Source organism: Anser brachyrhynchus (assembly GCF_964034855.1).
Source record: "Anser brachyrhynchus genome assembly, chromosome: 4".
NCBI lineage: Eukaryota > Metazoa > Chordata > Aves > Anseriformes > Anatidae > Anser > Anser brachyrhynchus.
Genome location: NC_137698.1, coordinates 22,079,723 through 22,099,272, shown reverse-complemented (window position 1 = coordinate 22,099,272; position 19,550 = coordinate 22,079,723). Strand labels below are relative to the sequence as shown.

At 38.6% G+C, this 19,550-nt stretch overlaps 1 protein-coding gene across 6 annotated transcripts in view; it reads left to right on the top strand.

The window, feature by feature from the left end:
* TENM3 (teneurin transmembrane protein 3) overlaps positions 1-19,550 on the top strand; it is a 242,730-nt gene that overhangs the window by 96,500 nt on the left and 126,680 nt on the right. For 5 of the 6 annotated variants that reach the window (XM_080590723.1, XM_080590722.1, XM_080590721.1 and 2 more), the window contains 2 exons: positions 5,104-5,341; positions 10,354-10,446. In XM_080590723.1, coding sequence (XP_080446849.1) covers positions 5,104-5,341; positions 10,354-10,446 — 331 coding nt within the window. The remainder of the gene's footprint in view (positions 1-5,103; positions 5,342-10,353; positions 10,447-19,550) is intronic. The other variant, XM_080590725.1, reaches the window with a different exon arrangement.

Below are 19,550 nucleotides of genomic sequence, written 5' to 3'. Positions count from 1 at the left end.
GTAGCCCTCCTGTCATACCCTTCCCATAAGCAGGGGCTTCCTGGAATAATGCCTAGGAATAATTAAACTGTAATTTAACTGTAATTAGACACATTTCTATTTGCAGCGAATTCCAAGGTAAATCCCACTTCTGTTTACAGTACTCCAGGAGATACTTCCATGTGCTAGTTAGGTAAAATTCTGAGTCCACCAAAAGGTTGGGGTTTTTTGAGGAAATCAGACCAGTTCTTATGGAAATTACTGTTGATCACTAGCAACCTGCAGCTAGTAGACCTGTGACCAGTATCTGGAAATAAAGGGTTATCTTTTTTCCTACCAGATTTCTAAGGCATTCAGTCTAGTCCAGCTATTTACTTCTGGTGGATATTACTTCTACCATGGAAGGGAGTCTTCTAAAGAGAGAGGAAAGAAAGGAGAAACCTGACTAGAAAGAGTTAACACTCTCACAGACATAGGAACTCAATTACATTATATTCACATGTGAAATGTTTATATCATAATGGAAGTCTTCGCTTTTGTGTTTGTCATGGAAACTCAAAGTTAACGTTAATTATACACTACTAAAAAGCCTAATCTTTATCAAATGGAAATCACCTTTTTTTCCTTGATGAGTAGCTGGCTGACAGGTCTCAGCGATCTGTCTGTTACAGAAAGGCTAGCACATTAAATGTGCAACAAATTACTTTTTTTTCATGGAGACTTAGTCTGCTTTACTCCTTCTGAATTAACCCAAACAGCAGTAGTTATTGTAAATGCCTCTCTCTCACTTTTTACTTCCATGGATGCGTTTTTCTGTATTCTTTCATATGCTGTCCAAATTCAGTATGAATTAAATAAAAAATTAATTAAATGTAAATTACTTCTTTTGGAAAAGAAAAGAGAAAAAGGTGTTGAGAAAGGCTACAGAGTGCATACAATTTATGTCTACAACTGAAATGGCTGCTTCACTTCAGTGTTGCTCCCTAGGGTAAATAATTCTAATATTTTTTGAAAAATTCATATAACTGTAGTAAGAAAGCTTTCTACACGATTTCTTATGATTTTTCTGAGTTCTGTATACGTTGACATGCATAATTATCTGATGTTGCCTTATGCAGCAAAGACTTCAAAAATGTATGTTTTTTTTGTTGGACCTGAACAACTTGAATGCACATGCTGTTTGCTGGGCCAATTTACATTTGCTTCTTGCTGCAGAAATCTCTGTAAGATGAATGGGGTTGCTCTGCAGTCATTAAAGTCTAGACAGAACATGAAAGCTATAATTAAAACTTAGCATTTTTAGACATAAGCCCACCTGTACCTGTTTAGTTTTGGAGTAAACCTGCCATTCCCATTGAGATTAAGTCAATGGGGATAGCATTAAAAATCCAATTTAAAGCAAAGCAGCTGTAAGTTTCTGCAATAACTTTTTAGTATTTTAGCACAATTTTGTTTTATCAGATTTGAACACTTTATTTTTTCCTGATACTTTCTAAGAAAGCAATTTTTAATAAGGGGTTTGCATTGAGGGCCCTGGCCAAGTCCCAGTACCACTCTTTTTCAGTAACCAAGGGAAGAAGAGTTTCCAACAAACTGAGTGATAGAGAGGAAGGAGGAGTTAGAGGATCTCCGTACTGGCCGTTGTAGCGTGTGCAGAAGTATTTTAGCCAGTCTCTGGTGTTGCAGAGCTTTAAGCAAATATTCTGTCTCATGAAACTCCCACTGTCTTTATCAGTTCTTTAATTTAATTAGGAAAAGCATAAATCCAGCGTTTTTCTGGCTGTGGTGCTGATTTTGCAGGAGACCTGTAAGAACCACTCCACATCGATGCCTCAGTTTCTCTGCAGGTACAACAAAGACACTTTCATTAATGTCACAGTGATGTCAGTAGGCTTAGTTACTACACAAGACTTTAATAGCTTTGTGTGAAAGCTGCAATACTATTGAAAGCAGTTCTTTAGCTAATAACTCCTCAAAAGAGGAGTGTAAAAAAACTGAATCTGGCTCAGGCTTAAGAACAGCATTCAAAACATGACTGGTGTGATGGTTGTCTCGTCATCACAAATCAGTGGCATAAGATTGACGTTTCTGTTAGAAATTGTGTGGCAATCAAAAGATCGGTAGATTCAGGAAATCTGGCAAGTGGAAGAAAAGATTGAAAGAGCAGTCCTGAGTGATCTCTCATTTCAAATGACAGCACAGGACTGAGGAAATTCAGAGGAGTATAGATTGTAGCTCTATTGACTTACAGAAAAATCTAGCCTTGTTAGGTTCTATTCTACCTGTAGCTCTTATACAATTAGAAGAAGGATAAATCATTGCAGATTTTGCAGGCGCTTCTGATTGTGGTAGGCTGCAGATTCCCTGCCAATTGAACTTGCCCTCAGACACTAGGAAATGTCACTTAGCAGCATCCTATGGAGAGAGATGGTGGCCATCCAGGACATGTGGTCTTCACAAGCCTGCACTTGCTATGCTCTTCTACTTCAGTTTTAGCCTGCATCTTATCGTTACAAGCCCATCCCTCCAACTCTTAAGGTATTTTATATGCTACTCTGTAATTTCAGTGTCAGCAATGTTTATATGTTATATAGCAGGAGGGCTTTGTAGGTTCATAGGAAGTATCTGGGGAAATAATCTAAATCTCAAACAGTGGCCCAAGAAGTTGGCCTGTGGGCTGAAGAGCAATCTCAATCCTCCAGCATGTAATACGTATACTTTCTAGAGCTAAGCATTTACTTTGGGAGTACATAAATATCCTTTACTCTCCCTCTTACTCCCTGGTAGTTTGAATGAAAGTCTGTCATCTACCTGAGACATGTCTGCACGCCTGCCTTCGTCCCCTTGCTCAACACCCTCTTCTGTGGAGGAGAACGTTAGTTTTGCTTTGTCTTGAGCAGAGGATGGTGCTAGATCTTTGGTACTAAACTGTAATGAGAGAGAGATAAGAGAGTGGTTTTCAGCTGAGATTTTAAATGAGATGAGACATTAAAGAAGAAGAGGGATGCCAGAATAATGACTCACATGGTAGGAACTGCAGAGGAGGACGGTGTTGCACTGATACTGGGAAACACTTCAACAAGTCTTGGCAGGTAGGAGAGTCAAAGGGGGGAATAAGACAGAGAAGTCAGGTCCCTGAAATAATTCTGATGGATTTATTTCTCTGATTAAAAACAAACAAATGAAAAGGATTTACTTTCACTTGTATTTTTTTTCCTGCCTTGTAATTAATCGTTTATACATACATGTATATATTTATACATGTGCATGCATGTTTACACAGACGTGCATGTATATACATTTATATACACACATGCACCTATGTATTTGTATATAATATAGGGCCACAGTTAATCCTGCACCAGCTCATAAATAGCTTGTAACCTAAATCAAATTTTGAGTAGACATGAGCAAAAAATCTCTGCTAGCGTTAGTCTGTTCTGTTACCCTGTAGCTGACTTGTTGAAATGTGGGATTCAGCCACACGCAGCAGCACCCATTGCGTCTGTGTTGGTAAAGACAAAGCTGATCAGTTGTGTCCTTCCCAGAAGATAATTTTTTGTGAATGTGTTAGGGTTTTGGTGCTGAAAACTTTATTGGCTGAGTAAATTATTTCTGTGACAGATTCAGCATTGCTGTTGTTCATAACAGAAGTCATGTGGACCACACAAGAAAGCTGGAAAGGGGAATGGGCTTCTTGGAAAAGAAGTGATTCCAAAAGCTAAATTTTCTCTTTAAGTTTAGTATGGCTATTCATTAGCATGCCTAAATTTTCTTGTGTTCAAGACGTGAGAAATCACTCGCTATAAAGTTATTTTTATAATAGTCACCCGTAACATCTGTTATAACAGAAATACTTTTCCTGCATTCTCTGTACGGTTGTATTATTGGTTTGGTAACAATTTGCAGTTATAACCAGGTGCAAACAGGGAATTGTTTATGAAGATCAAACAACTAAATTAAAAACTACGCAAAATAATTTATAGCACGAGTAAAGTGCACGCCCTGTATCTTCTGCTCTGCTGAAAACTTTCATTTACATTACTAAGCATGTTTTACTGCAGTACTTTAGGAAAGAATAGATTGCAATTTGAATTCCATCTTGTTAGGTGTTACATTTTTAAGTGTCGTCAGTCATCTCTAAATCATTACAAATGAAGTGTCGAGGATTTTTTTTATTTTGTGTTCATTGCGTTGTATGCCAAGGTTTGTCTTCTCTTTATGACTTATTACCTGCTGATTTTTACAGAACAGATTAATAAAACCTAACATTCTTGGGGATACTTGATTGTGTGCTTTGTTGTTCTGAGGTTTTCTTTTTAAGCTTTATGGGTGTTATGTGCTTTGGTTAAGTCAAAAAATATTTCCTCTAGTGTTTTGATGGCCTGAATCTCTGATCACCTGTGACGTACTCCAAAATGTATTTATATTGCATAGTGTAAAATTGGAAAATCTGTTCTGTGTGTGTTCTAATGGATGTGACGGTCATTAAGTATATGAGTCTTCTGACGTTGTAATCAGATGTGATTCAGTCTGTTAAATATCCATGAAGCAACATCTGCTTCACAGAGTGACCTTCTGCTAAAGAATACTTAGCATCTATTAGCAGATCATAGTGCAGATCTGCCTTATTTGAAATGCACTAAACTAGAGTAGTCTACTGCTGTTTAGCAACTAGCTTGTAATAATTTATTGCAGTTAAATAATGCTTAAAAAACTCCATTAAATAATTATAGGGATTATATGCTTTTCGAAAACCTTTGTGTTCTACTGAAATTACCCATTTAATTTCAGGGTTGGTTTGTTAAAAAAAGCTGAAATCTAAAGGCACATTAGGGGATCTGTCAGATGCTGTTTTCTGTAGGTGTTAATAAAACCAGATTAAAAAAAAAAAAAAAACTGAAACAAATTAAAACCAAAAGCAATTTTACCATCTGTTGTATATTAATTAGAACTTTGTTTATCAAGGGTAAACTCTCTCTTAGAGAATGTCACTGAATGTCTGCTAATAGAATAATACGCAAATATATTAGACGATAGGATTATATTGAATTTCACATTCTGCTTTGGTTGTAGCAACTGCTGAGACGGTGTATAACGAACTTTAATTTTCTTTCTTCTTAGAACAACCTCCAAATAACCAAGGCCAGTCGACCCTGCAGCCTTTGCCACCTTCTCACAAGCAACATTCAGCACAGCATCACCCATCCATCACCTCACTTAACAGAAACTCACTGACAAATAGGAGGAATCACAGTCCGGCCCCGCCGGCTGCTTTGCCCGCCGAGCTGCAAACCACACCTGAGTCAGTCCAGCTGCAGGACAGCTGGGTCCTTGGCAGTAATGCGCCACTGGAAAGCAGGTAATTTCTTAGGTACTACTACAGACTGTAGCACTACTAAAGAAAACATTTAACTTGATGACAGATAGCCAGCAGCAGATACTTCCCCTTATTCAGCAAAAAAAGCTGAAAACTTTTCAGTACTGTAAAATTCTGTCCTCTCTTCAAAATCCACAATGCCAGTCTTTTCCCTTACAATGTTTATTGCACAGTAATTGGACTCAGAGAGTGTATTATTTTTTGCAGATGAGCATTTTCATTCCTGTTCATAATCTGTGACTTTTGACTGTTTGAAGTAATTTCTTGCCTTGCTTGCCAGATATGTTATGTGTCAAATATATACTGCCATACAGATCAAATGTGAAAGAACTTTCAGTAATACTTTAACTCTAGCACTTAGTAGCTTTAAAGAAATACCTGTGTGAGGCTGGATGTTTTCTAAATTTGTCTAGGATTTGGTGAGACAGAAGAACTCACTTAGTTCTGCTATAATGATAAATTTGTCCTTATTCTTTTTTGTCTTTTAGAATTGATAGCTGGCTCTAGGAAAGGAACGGCTAATATAAAGGGTGACACAAACTTCTATAGATGCAGATTGATGTATGATGAGGAATGATCTGTAAAAAAAATTATAGGACTTGCACAGTGCTGAATTTACTTACAGTGATTAATTAATACTCATGTAACAGTCAATCAGCACTAATTTTTTATTAGCATTAGCTGTAATATTCCAATTTAGTCATCAGACTAAACTATATTGAAACTGACAGTAATTCTTGAAAATATTTATGAAATCACTTCAGTTCATTCTTTGAATCCTTATAGCTTATGTTTTCTAGTGAAAGAAAGATAATCCAGTTGATTTTGACTACGTCAAAACATACGTGACCTTAAGATTCTTTATTAGGTAGTTTTGTCCCTACAAATCTTTCAGGTAACTCTTGTGTCAGGTTTGGGGAATGGCTGTTCACTTTTTTTAGTTTTATTAAATATCCCTGTATTGCTTATGAGGCTTGGACACTGTAGAATAGGATTCCAATGAAGAGATTTCATCATCATATTCAGACAATTTAGTGCATTAGAGAAAAGGTTTTTTTAATAGAATAAGTAAGTTTGTAGTGGGAGAGTGTGCTAAGATGGTGAAGATTTACAGGACAGCTGGTGAATCTTCTGCAGATGGATAAGATCTTTGGTGTTTGCTTCCATTGCTGTATATGTTTTCTTTATGTCTGTAAAGAAAAAGACGTAGTACTTGAATGAGAATGTGACTTCCAACCTGGATTTTTTTTTTTCTTGCCAAGTATAAACTTTTCATCTTTTAAATGTTCCTGATGAGAAGCTAAGGGTATTTGAGCGTTCAAGTTTGGAACAGGTTTTGTACAGGAGCTGAAATGTGAAAATTTCACATTAAAACTGACAGAGCTCTACAGTAGTTTTTCTAATAGTCTCACTTGGTTGGAACTCTTGAGGTGAAGAACCCATCTTACTTGTCATTGATTTTTCCCTTTTTTGTTAAGGTTCCCTATTGAGTGTGATTCTTAAGCTCAGTTTCAACTATATTAACAACTTTGTGATAGGTTTCTTCCTTCATCCATTTCTCAGCCTACAAGAAAGTTTATTTCATCTTTGGCAATATTTTAGCTTATGCCCTACTAAGCTTTTTTATTTTTTATCGGACTTAGATGACTGACTTAGAGCTACAGAATGTGAATGTCAGCATATATGCATAGCTATCTTTCTGTCTCTGTAGGCTCATATTGGTGATGGGTGTCATAAAAATGAAATACAGCTTATTGTCATGTATAGCTGGCTAGTGAATAGGCTGGTTTTGTACATAGGTGAGAGGGAAATATTTGAAGAACCTGAGGGAGGCTTTAGTCCCTATCATTTTGCAATAGTAATGGAGGTGACTTTCAAGATATATATTCTATAACATTAGATTCAGTTGTATATTTAATAGAATATTCTGTGATTTGGTTCTGCATAGAGTTAAAACTTTTGTATAAAACATTGCTGTTACTCTGTAATTGGATGGGCTGTAAGGTGATAGATTAATAAAGTCCAATATCCAATAATATCCAAATAACTTCCAATTTATGTTTTTTAATTCTTTCCTTTAAATTTTGTGAAGTTCTAAAACCAAAACTTGGATTGCATGAGTGCTTCTTGTTATCTTTGATGCCATATTTCAAAGAATGAGGTTATTCAGAAGTGGCAAAAATTGTCATCACTCTGTTGGTGCTAAATCAAATCTACCTTTAGAAAAAGCAAGGAAACAAGAAATTATTTCCTGCACAATTCCTCTGATTTCCGGCAGACTGCGGGACCTTTTCACTGGGCATTTAATGATCTTTACTATTTGTCTCTTCCCCAGCTTGCTGTGAGTTAGGTTCACCTGGAGAAGCTAGCACCATGGAATAACAGTACTTAGATGAATAAAAAGCATGAATATATTCAATAACTTTACATTTTGTTCTTTGAATTACATGTTGGACAGCCAAAATCATGCAAATACATGAATACACACTAGGTGTCCAAATCTTATAAATGACAATTAAGTAATTAAATGTTAGTTATCTTTGGTCTTTAGGTTTTTATTCACCTACTAGCTTTAGTAATTTATTCTTGAGCATCAGGATCATTACTTCCATTAATGTCTTGTCATTCTAGTAGGATCTAAATTACCGATATTTAAGAATACTTAGTAAATCACTTCTTTAAATTCTTTCTCTGTTAAATATTTGAATGTGCAGAATTTTTCTAATGCACAATCAATTACATATGCTAGAATTGAGCAGAGGAAGAGTATGTTAGAATTCATAAATTTGTTTATAAAAGCAAGCTGATATTATCTCTTAGGCAATATTTTATTAATGTTAGGCACAGAATGTCTAAGATAAATTTGTCAGCAAGGGAAAATTTACATATTCTAGTCCAGGAATAAATCTCTGAAAACATTACATAACTTTAGTCAGAGCCTATGCTGAATTGTATCTGTATCCAAGAAGAGCTTTGCTTTTTATTACTTCATTTGCTATATAACGTACCTAGTTTTCTGAAAGAAAGCTGTATTTTGTATGACGGAGTGTGAATTTTTCATAGAAACAAACCAAAAAATTAAGATGTTTTTTCATACTTTATACTGATACTGCATAGTCTTCTCTTACCCATAACTTATACTTAAAAATAGAATGCATAGGAACATTACTGTATTCAGTTACTGATCTACTAATTTTACCGAGAAGAAAGAGGGAAATGGCTGAAGAAATACTTGATGACTGGAAAGCAGTTCAGCATTTTGAAACATTCAGTTAAATTACTACAGTATCTCAGAAGTGATACTGGCAAAACAACTCCTAGAATGTGTTACTTCAAAACAGTTCTGCAAGCTTGATCCAAACTTCATTTTAGGACGTGAAGATTTTAGGAACTCCTAAAGTGTGATTAACACTGAACAACCATATGTCTTTATTGGGGTGGATTGCCAATGACGCTAGCGCCTTCAGTATTGATTAAGGTGTGGAAAGGGTGTTGATAGTTTCCAGGGTAGTCTTAAATCAATTTGTGTAAAGGCTGATTGATTGTCTGCAAAAGCACAGTGTTGCTGGAGGTTAAAGTCTGCTCAAAGCAGCTATTTTATGCATTCCACCCACTGAAACAGTGTCCAGTTTAATCAAATTCAAAATTGCTTCATTCTGTAAGTCTTCCAGGTTTTCACACATGGACTTGATTAAACATGTAACTTTTATTGAGAAGGGATGGCACAAAATAAAGGCACAAGCTGGGGGTGGAGTTCAAGTCCTGCTCTTCCAAAGACCCCAAGCGTTGTTTTGGCTGTGCCACGTTGGTGGTCTACAAATGGAGGAAATAGTTCTCCATTTTACTTATATTGCTGAGAGAAAGAGTACATTTTTAAAGATCTATGTGCCATAACTCTGAGGACAGTATATACGCACAAGCTAGACGTGTTCATCAGGGCAATCGACTAGTACTGTTTTCAAAGTCTAAAGCTGAACAAATAAAAGTTATGTTTTCTTGTGGCGTAGATTTCTTATGCAGTCAGGTGCTTACAAGCATCTGTATTTGAATCCTAGCACACTGGGCCCATACGCTTATAAGCTTCCTTTTGTGAGAATAGTCTGTTTCTTTAGATTTTTGCGTGGTCTCTCTGGCATCCTTCCAGCATGTGAATCCCTTGCTGGCGCACTGAAGACTTGGAATTTGAGCACACTGTCTATTTTGTCCCCTGTGTCTTAGGCAAGCATCAATAGTCCAGATTTTGGTAGTATTTGCACAGTATTCCTTGAGGTCGTCATTTACCACTTCAGAGAGATGCAATTGTTGAAGCAAGCATAGACGCAAATTTAGGAAGAGTTCCAAAACCAATCTTTTCCTTGTTTAGGTAGAGTAAGTAATATACAGCTGTAAAAGCAGTAATAGTGCCTGGTTATGTTTCTCCCCTTTCATTTTCTCGCCTTTCCCTGAGAGAGCCAGAGTCTGTGGTGCTCCCTTTCCTTCCCCTGCTGCTGTACAGCATCATTTGCAGAACATGAAATTGCTACTCATTCTTGGTAGCTTGCCCTCTGCACATTTTATGTCTGACTGCCTGTGCCAGATAGCCAGCAAGAGACTGGCTTTTCTAGTCTCAGTTCTCTTTCACTGCTTTATCTCTGGTCCAGCCTCATCAAATAAACTTCTCCCACTGTGCATTCAAGTTCTGTTCTCAAGACGATCTTGCCAGGGGCAGCAGCCAGGAATTTTATTCAAGGCCTTGCACAGAAATAAGAGATCACCAAAGGGTAGTGTCCACCTAATGGTAGCCTTGTAACACCATGTCTTCAAGTTACAGTCCAGCACGTAGCTCAAAAGACAGTACGGAAGGCAGATAAATACAGTGTTAAAATGCAGTGGCAGGTTTAGACATCCATGGGAAAGTTACTCAATAGAATTAGTGAATTCTTTTTTGGGGATCATCCCATTCTTTAATTTGAAATTGCTGCTCTAATTTCATCTTTTTGTATCTTTGTGTGTAGAGAATTAGGAAATCAAGCAGTCCTTGCAAATGGTCATGACAACCTTATAGAGATGGATGTGTTTTCTCCAACATATCACGATAGCAGTTATGGGTATGTGACTCTAAGTGTTTGCATGATGCTAACTGTTGACACAGAAGACAAAATGAGATTTTTTTAAAAGTCTGATTACAGTGGTCAAAAAACATCTGGAACAGACTTCCTCATCTTTATATCTTGTGTGTTTTTTTTTAATAATTTGTCATACTGACTCATAACAAAGAAAAATGGTTAACTTTGACTGCCAAATCTAGTTTGCTTTCACTTAAGAAAATAAGAGTGCAGTTGAGGTTGTATTAATTCTCTGTCACCTGATTCTGCAAGCTGCTGCAAACTATTTGCATGCTTATGCATTTGCCAGATCTGATCCTTAGTTTGTAATAATTTACTGTTTAGCAAATGTTTGTTTTAGAAATACTATGCCATGTTATTGTAGCATAAGGAATGACCAATTGAAGTTTAAAGAAATAGAACTGTTTTTTTATTCTGTAACATTTTTACCAGTTAGTTTGATATCTGAACTGTTAATAAATATAGATGGGTAGATACAGATTGCTATCATTAAAAAAAAAAGTTCCATATCTATTAATCTTTTTCATTAATATCTGTCTTCCGTTTGAACCACAATTTGACTTTCTTCTACCAAATCAGCATACTTGGTTTCTGATCTACACAAGAAAAAAAACATGACAAAGCAGTATCATTTCTAGTGAGTTCCAGCTTGTTAAAGAGCATAGTGTGATCAATTTCTGAAAAGAATTATTAATCGTAACTTTGCCTTTTTTGTTGTTAATAGTAGGGTGGAAATCAATACTTCATGTCCAAATTGTTTTGCTAATTGTAACTCTTAAAATTATAAAAGGGATAAGGTATTACTTGATTTAAATGAGAATATCTGCATCTGCCTGTTAATAACTCATTAATTTGTAAAATATATTGACACTGTACATAGATCTGGTTCACGTTCCAAAATCTCTTAAACTTTCACTTAGCCACAAATTAAATCAGCAGCAGTAAGGGAGTTATGTGTTAAATTCAGTTAGTTACTCATTTTCAGCAAACTCAAAGGTACTGCAGATACTTACCAGAAAACGCTTTTTTTTTTTTTTTAACAAATAAGCATACTGTATTTAAAAAATATATGTATTACCATTCCCTGTAGATCAGTTACCATAGAATACTGATTCGGATGCATAATTGCTGAAGCAAAGTTAATAGAAACATGCCTGGTTTACACTTTATATGTTTGTAATGGGACCACCAAATGCAGGTATTTTGGCAAATGGACTACATTGTATGAATTTCCTTTTAGTTGATACTAGTTCAGGTAGTGGTACAATAAAATTTATCTTGTTTGTAATCCCTTCATTTTTAAAATTATGCTAGCAGGGATCATTTCCTGGTGTGAAAGTTGTCCACAGATAATAACACATCAGTTCCAAAGCATAATAGATTTGAGACTACGACATGCAATCAGCATGAAGATTCAGTTTGTCATCCTCACTAACATACTGTGTCACAGCTAGAATCATTATATATTTGTTTCTTTGTTTTTATGTCATGTGTGTGTTACATTACAAAATATTATTTCTCAGTTTGTGTGGTGCATGGAGAGGATATTAATCTAATGAATATGACAATTTTAGTGTTAATAATGATAATAGGAAAAGACATTTTGCATAGAAACTCTAGTGATTCATATGCCTAGACCTTAGGAATAGTTGTTTATAGCTTTGAGAGATTTTTGCACAGTGCATTAATTATCATAAGACAGTTGGAAATCTCTAGTATTTTAATGGTAAGTATTGTTGGCTTTACTTGGTGTGGCTATTCTTGTCCCTAATATCTAAATGTACGCTTGTATACATCTTGACAAATCATCTTAGTTTGAAGTAAATAGCCTGTTTTTCTTTTACCTAACCTGAAAGGCTGAGTTGTCAAAGTATCAGAATTTGAAAATGGAGATTCAATATCTAGTGAATGATTGCATTTAGATTTCTTACTGTTAAGCTTCCTAGCATTTTCTATCTCCTTATTTTCTGAAAGTTTCGTTTTTTGCAGGGATCGGGTTTGAAAACCTGTTGTATTGAAGAGGGAATTCTTTGCAAGGATTGCAAAGACTGGGGATTTTTGTCATGGGTTGGTGAACGTGTTCAGGAGAGCTCAGTTTAAAAGTGGCTAGGTTGTTACAAGGCCATAGTGAATTGAATTCAAGAGGGGAAGAAGCCAGGAGTGCAGAGTGGAGGGGAGAAATCTGGACATGACTGGGCACAAAAGGAGTAGGAGAAGCTGTACAGATGGTTAAGATGGAGTAGCCCAGAAGGAGAAATTGCTAGTACTTGGTTAGGCAAGTTAGGACTTAGATAAAATGCTAGAGTATTAGGGACTGAATATCTAGGATGAAACCCAAGATTATTCCGCGTCCTTTACTGCTTGTAAGTGCTTGTGAAATCCCTTTAAATATCATGTACCTCATCAACTGTAGGACTAACTCAAAATGATGAGAAACCTTGGCTGCTGGTATGTGCTCTACTAGCAGAGAAACCAGGAATAACTAGACCAAAGACCTCGTATCTGTGATGGTGTATGTCAATAAGAAACTTTTCAATACAATCTCTGAATTGTCAAATTTGCTTTAAAATATCAGAGGTTAAACCAAAAAAAAAAATTTCAGTAAAAAAAAATTCAAGACTGTAAAGCAGATAACAAGTTACAGAGTCAAAAGCTAACCTCCTTCTACAGTTGCATGCCTGCAGTAGAGCCTGCCATCCCAATCAGTGTAGCTCAAGTTGAACCAGAAAAGAACTTTAACAGATTCTGGAAATTCTTTCCATCGCATTCAGATAGGTAAGAAAATGAAACCAAATACCATGGCAAAGCAAGACTGGATGACTTTATGCTGTCAGCAGACAGGGTCTCAGTAAATGTAGGTTGTGCAGTGAGAAGTCCAGCTTGAAAAAGGCATCAGTGAAAATGAAAACTGTTATAAAAAAAATACTGTCATCCAATCTGGGCACAAGATGTAATCCTCTGCCGTACCGAGTCCCTGAATGGTGATCTCTCAAGTCTTTTTATAGATTTTGGTATTTTGCGTACAAAAGAGTATGCAAACGTAGTATATAAGTTTCCACCAAGGAACAATTAGGGACTGGAAAAAAGGAATGATAGGTGCCTCACAGGTGTTTGTACAGTTGCCAGTTTGATGGTATTGGCTGTAAGACAGTGCTGTCACTGCAGTGACATGAATCTGGCTGTCTGATTGACTGCTGGTAACGCAGTAGTGGCAGCACAGAGTTCAGCACAGGTTATCACAGACTCAGAATTGCAAGAGAACCACAGCTACGGACATCAATAAGTGGGCTAAGGATCACAAATCTATTATGATGGAAACTTCAGCCTGTTTGTAGCTTGATGCAGAATCAGATCCTGTCAGCCGCTGACAGAGTAATACTTAACTTCTTTAACTTCCCTCTGGTTTTAGTTCCTTTTAAAATGCCCAGTAGCTCAATCAGGTCTTTCTGCTGCAGATGAAATTTCAACCTTTGTTTCAACTTCTGAACTAAATTTTGGGTAAATAATGCAGCTCTGAGTCTCTCTCTTAAACCACACATGCTTTTTTGGAATTGTCTCCATGTGCATTTTGAGGCATTTGCAGCAATTGAATCACATTATAGAATCGTAGAATAGCTTGGGTTGGAAGGGACCTTAAAGCCCACCTAGTTCCAACCCCCTGCCATAGGCAGGGACACCTCCCACTAGATCAGGCAGCCCAGGGCTTCATCCAACCTGGCCTTGAAAACCTCCAGGGATGGGGCAACTTGTGTCACTGCCTCACCACCCTCTGAGAGAGTTTTCTCCTAACATCTAATCTAAATCTCCCCTCTTTAAATTGAAAACTGTTTCCCCTTGTCCTATCATTATCTGTCCAAGTGAAAAGTTACTCTCCATCTTTTTTATGAATTTTTATGTCTATATAAATAAATAATTGGTCTCTTTCAGCTTAGTAAAGACTGCAAGTGTAGTAAAAGGGATTGGATGAGTACAGTGCCCTGCCTTTCCTCTTTGATTTTCTCCCTGGGAAGCTTATCTTACTCAATATTCAAGAAAGGAGCAGGCCAAGATTATAATACCTCATTTAAAAGACACCTCTCTCTCTCTCTCTCTCTCTCTCTCTCTCTCTCTCTCTCTCTCTCTCTCTCTCTCTCTCTCTCTCTCTCTCTCTCTCTCTCTCTCTCTCTCCCTCCCTCCCTCTCTCTCAGTTGGGATATGATTCCAGAAGAACAAGATGAGGAACTGTAATATAAATCCTTATGCTCACGTGAGCATTTCCAGTTGTTAGGATAAAATTCAGATGTTTTCCTTTACCCTCTCTTCCTCTGGAGAGACAAGATCTGGAGCAGCACAAACACTATCACTATCTAAAAATGCAGTAATGGGCTGTCAAGTCTGTTCCCTCCAACTGCTGCCTCCTTCCGAAGTGTGTATCAATGACCAAGAATAACCAGAGCCATGTCACTTACTGGAACCTAGATGGAAGTCACTGTGAGTGCTAGACCTTTAAGACACCCAAAGCAAGCCTGTAAGGAGAACAGAGTCACTTGATATTTTTGAGCAATATATGAGTCTGGTTTCACTCTCCTCTATAAGGCAGGTAATGGGACTTTCCTGCAGAGAAGAGTATGAGTAACTAAAACTGTGGCAGGTGTCTTGGTTTGCCCACCCGGCATCACAAGTCGTTCTTTGCATCAGTCTCCCCAGCTCACTTCGGCAAAGTGCAGTTTAGCATTGTTTGTTTCCCTTGCCCATCTTCACAGAGTGCAGCATAGCAGAGAGGAGCACAAAAGAGCAGGCTCAGAACAGGCTGATTTAACTGGTTCTTTTGATCTATGTGTATCCATGTAACACTGAAGTGAACCCCTCTTTCTTGGGGGACAGAGCCAGCAGCCCAAATCTGAATTTCGAGGAACCATTAATAGGAATCTTACAAGTGTCATGTGCATACTACAGCACTATATTCTTACTTATGCCACCAAGAAGGTAGGTACATTGCAAAGGAAGAGATTTTGGGTGCAAGCCATCACGTACCAGTGGCTTCCAAAGGAGATTGAGATACTGTCATGTCTGCATTGCTGTTGGAAGTTTCTGCTACAGGTTGCTGTGCCTGACTTCAGTCTTCCTCTAGCAGCAACCAGCAGCGGAGCAATAACCTGCCAGGGGCCAGATGTGAAAGAACACAGAAGCAGCAAGGAAGGCACTTGCAGCCCTACTGTTTTTTTTTCAGTCTTTAATTTGTGAAGAAAGCGGGTCCTTGGTGTAAACCCACCCAAATTCAAGCAGATGTTACCATATATAAAATATTTCTCTGAAACATTTGAATAAGCTGTTACAAGAGGCTTATCTCCGGTTCTCACGGATGTTTCCTCTGTTTTTGCATATGGGTAATAGCTTTCCTCTCTTTCTGTCTCTCAAATTTTGATCATCATTTGATCTGATGTGATCTTAGAGCTTTTTCCAGGATTATGGTAGCATTAATATTGGCTCCAAGGAAGCTGAAATTCCTACCTCTTCCTAGGTAATATTTTTTTTTCCAATTCTGCACAGAAAATAAACTGAGACAAATTCACAGCATAATGTAGTTTCTGTGCTGGCTTGGATTTATTTTACATGCAGCCATATGGTTCTGTGGAAGTCAGTCATAAGCCTGTGCTAAGGGCAAACACCACCAGCTACAAGGTTTCATCTCAGAAGAATGTTAACAGAAGATGAAGACAGGCATAAAGTGCTCACAGAGAAAACAAAAATCCAATCCCTTTTGGAGCCTACTGGGAATGCTGATCTCATGCATCAGTGAACTAGAGTTCATATGAGACCTAGCCAGTAATTTCTGTTATCTCTTTTACATCTTCCCTGTAACGTCAGTTGGTGGAGATTAATCTTCTCATTCCATCTGCTTCTTCAACTCAGTGCAAGGAATCAGATTTATTGATGTGATCTATCCATTAGTGAACCAGGCAGAGCTCTCGAATGTAACGTGGCAGGTGAGGGTCATGGTCTCATTCAGGGAACCCAGTTCAATCCAGCGTGAGTAGGGTCTGCCAAGACTTAGAACACACCAGCCAGTAGATGCAGTGCAATGGCTGATTGTGATCTTGGACCACTGTTTTTTTCCACGGTTAATGGTTTTCTGCTGATTCTGACAGCTAATGTATCTGGTATGTTTTTTGTAAACAAAGAGCAAGCATGATAATCCATTCCAGGGAGGGAGAAAATCAGCTGGTTTGGATTAAGGAAAGTCAGGGAGAGAGAAACACAAAAACTTTCATGACAGAGCTTGGCCCAAGCTAAAATATCTGCAGTTAGATGTAGCCATGCTCTCCTGAAGTTACTTCCTTAAGATTGACTGATTTCTTTGTATGGAAATGGCAAATAAAATGATAGGTCTTCAGAGAGATAGACACATGCTATCTCTGCATATGTCAGAAAGGAAGCATTTGAGATAGAGAATGAGAGCTCCCACACCTCAGAAGTATCGTCTGTCTAACTTCTCTATGCCCCTTTGGACCATCAGAAAAATAACAAGATATGCTGTAGGTACCCTTACGTCTTGCTAGCTTACATCAACTTCACGGTGCTGCTGAGGTGTTACATAAGGTGCTACTACACTTCTGAAAAGCAGAATTAATGATTGTTGCTGTGTCCAGAAAGATGAATTTTGAATTAGGACCATTTTTAGACAAAACCTGCTACTTCGTTTTTTGTTCAAGTTAGCAATCATCACAGATGTATTCAGTACAAAAGAGATTAATTACAGTTTTTATTCTAATCAGTTCAGTAATACCATTATATGAAACGTCAAAATCAAGCCATTCGGAGTACTGTCACTTTCAGAGCAGCAAAGTCGCATCTCTTAAAGTACTAGTCCTGAAATGTACGTATATCACCGAAACATAAATCCACTAAAATTTACATTTCTCTCAACCTGCGTTCACTTGAAGTAGATTCAACAGAAGTTTTTTCCACCTCTTGAGGATATCAGAATATGATTGATGTGTTCTTAATTTTAGATGTCAAATGCGTAGATATACTGCATCATGCTTCAGAGTGAATCCAGTGTAACAGATTGAGAACCTCAGCAGAACAGATAAGAACATTTTACCTTGACTTGCTTACAAATTTCTTTTTTCATATAATAATGTCCATATATTCAACACTCCTTAGAGGCAAATAGATAATTTTTAATAGAGTGAGATACTGGATCACTCACTAGAGTGTGATTTGAGTTGGTTTTTGAGGGAAGATAAACCTATGCTCCACAGTATGAAAATTGGTGTGCTGGTTTCATAAAGCAGGTAAACTGTGATTACAGAAGGCAGAATGGTACTGCCTTGGCTGACAAGATAAACTGCAGTAAGCTTGTGGTCCAACAGCGAGCTCTCATGCTGGCAATAGCTAGTATGTCCAGGTTTTTTCTCAGATAGCAAGGAGAACAAATGAGTCAAATTTATCAGATTAGTGGCCCTGTTACTCCCACAAAATAAAATTTCAGAGACTCACAGATATACTTACATATCTGGAGGTCTTTTGGTACCTGAGGATAAAAGAACCAAATACAAAAAGATGTTAAGGATAGGTTTTCTTTTCACTTTTACCTCTCCACCAGTCAGTTTCTGTTCAGTTGTCTTCCAAATGCCAATTTTGTTATATTCTGCATCAGAACAACAGGTATCTGAACATAGTCTTCCTCAACTCCACAGTTGTCTTTGCCTGACCCATAAAGAACCTAAATCTTGAACAGGCTCAGAAGCATCAGGGAATCGGAGATGGAAATTGACTGGTGGAGGTGCACTCTACCCTCTCTGAGGCAGGCTCATGAGCCTGCCACAGCACAGGCGTCTCCTGTTATGCAGAAGACGGAGGTTCCCTCCTCCTGCCAGGCAGCGGGAGGAGACCTAGATCAAGGGGGGGAATGGAGGCAGGTGCCTATTCGGGGTGGTAGGCGAGCCCTCTCTCTGCCCACCTCACCTTCTCATCTACCCTTAAATAATCGATATGAAGGACTAGAACAAGACAATCCGAATGATAAAGTAGATAAAAACCCGTCCCAGCTGGAGGGGGCGCCTAAGACAAGGCGACCTACACACCGCATTGCCACATCATCCTTCAAAAAAGAAAGAAGGGCTATTGTTATGGGGGGCTCCCTTCTGAAAGGGACAGAGGGACCGATATGCCGACCGGACCCAACCCGCAGAGAAGTCTGTTGCCTCCCTGGGGCTCGGGTGAGAGACTTCGCCAAGAAAGTCCAGCGCCTGGTACGGCCCACTGACTACTACCCGCTACTGGTCTTTCAGGCTGGTAGCGATGAAGTAGCAACGAGAAGTCCGAAGGCGATCAAAAGAGACTTTAGGGATTTGGGGCGACTACTTAGAGGATCAGGGGCGAAGGTTGTGTTTGCCTCTGTCCTTCCGATAGGGGGGATCGAAGCTGAAAGGCGTGCTGTTCACATAAACTCGTGATTCGAGACTGGTGTGACCGGCAGAACTTTGGGTTCTTTGATCACGGGAAGGTCTATGCTACACAGGGCCTGATGGCACCGGATGGGATGTGCCTCTCTCGGAGAGGGGTAAGGATCTTTGGTCAGGAGTTGGCAGGGCTGATAGATAGGGCTTTAAACTAGAGTCGAAGGGGGAAGGGGCTAAAACCAGGCACGCCGGTGAAGACCTAAGGGAAGGTACGCTAGAATCAGAGGGGCTGGGTGCCAGTGAGGTCCTTCGGGCAGATCCACAAGGTGCTGAGTGTAAGGAGACGCACCTGAAGTGCTTCTACACGAACGCACGCAGTATGAGGAATAAAATGGATGAGCTAGAAGTCCTGGCCCAGTCCCGCAACTACGATATCATCGGCATAAGCGAAACCTGGTGGGATGAGTCCTGTGACTGGGGTGTTGCGATAGATGGTTACAGGCTCTTCAGGAGGGACAGGCAGGGTAGGCGAGGGGGTGGGGTGGCGATGTATGTGAAGCAGGGGCTGGACTGTGTGGAACTTCAGGTCGGAGATGGCAAAGTTGAGAGCCTCTGGGTAAGGATCAAGGGACGAACGAATAAAGGGGATGTCGTTGTGGGAGTCTATTACAGACCGCCTGGCCAGGACGATAGCGCCGA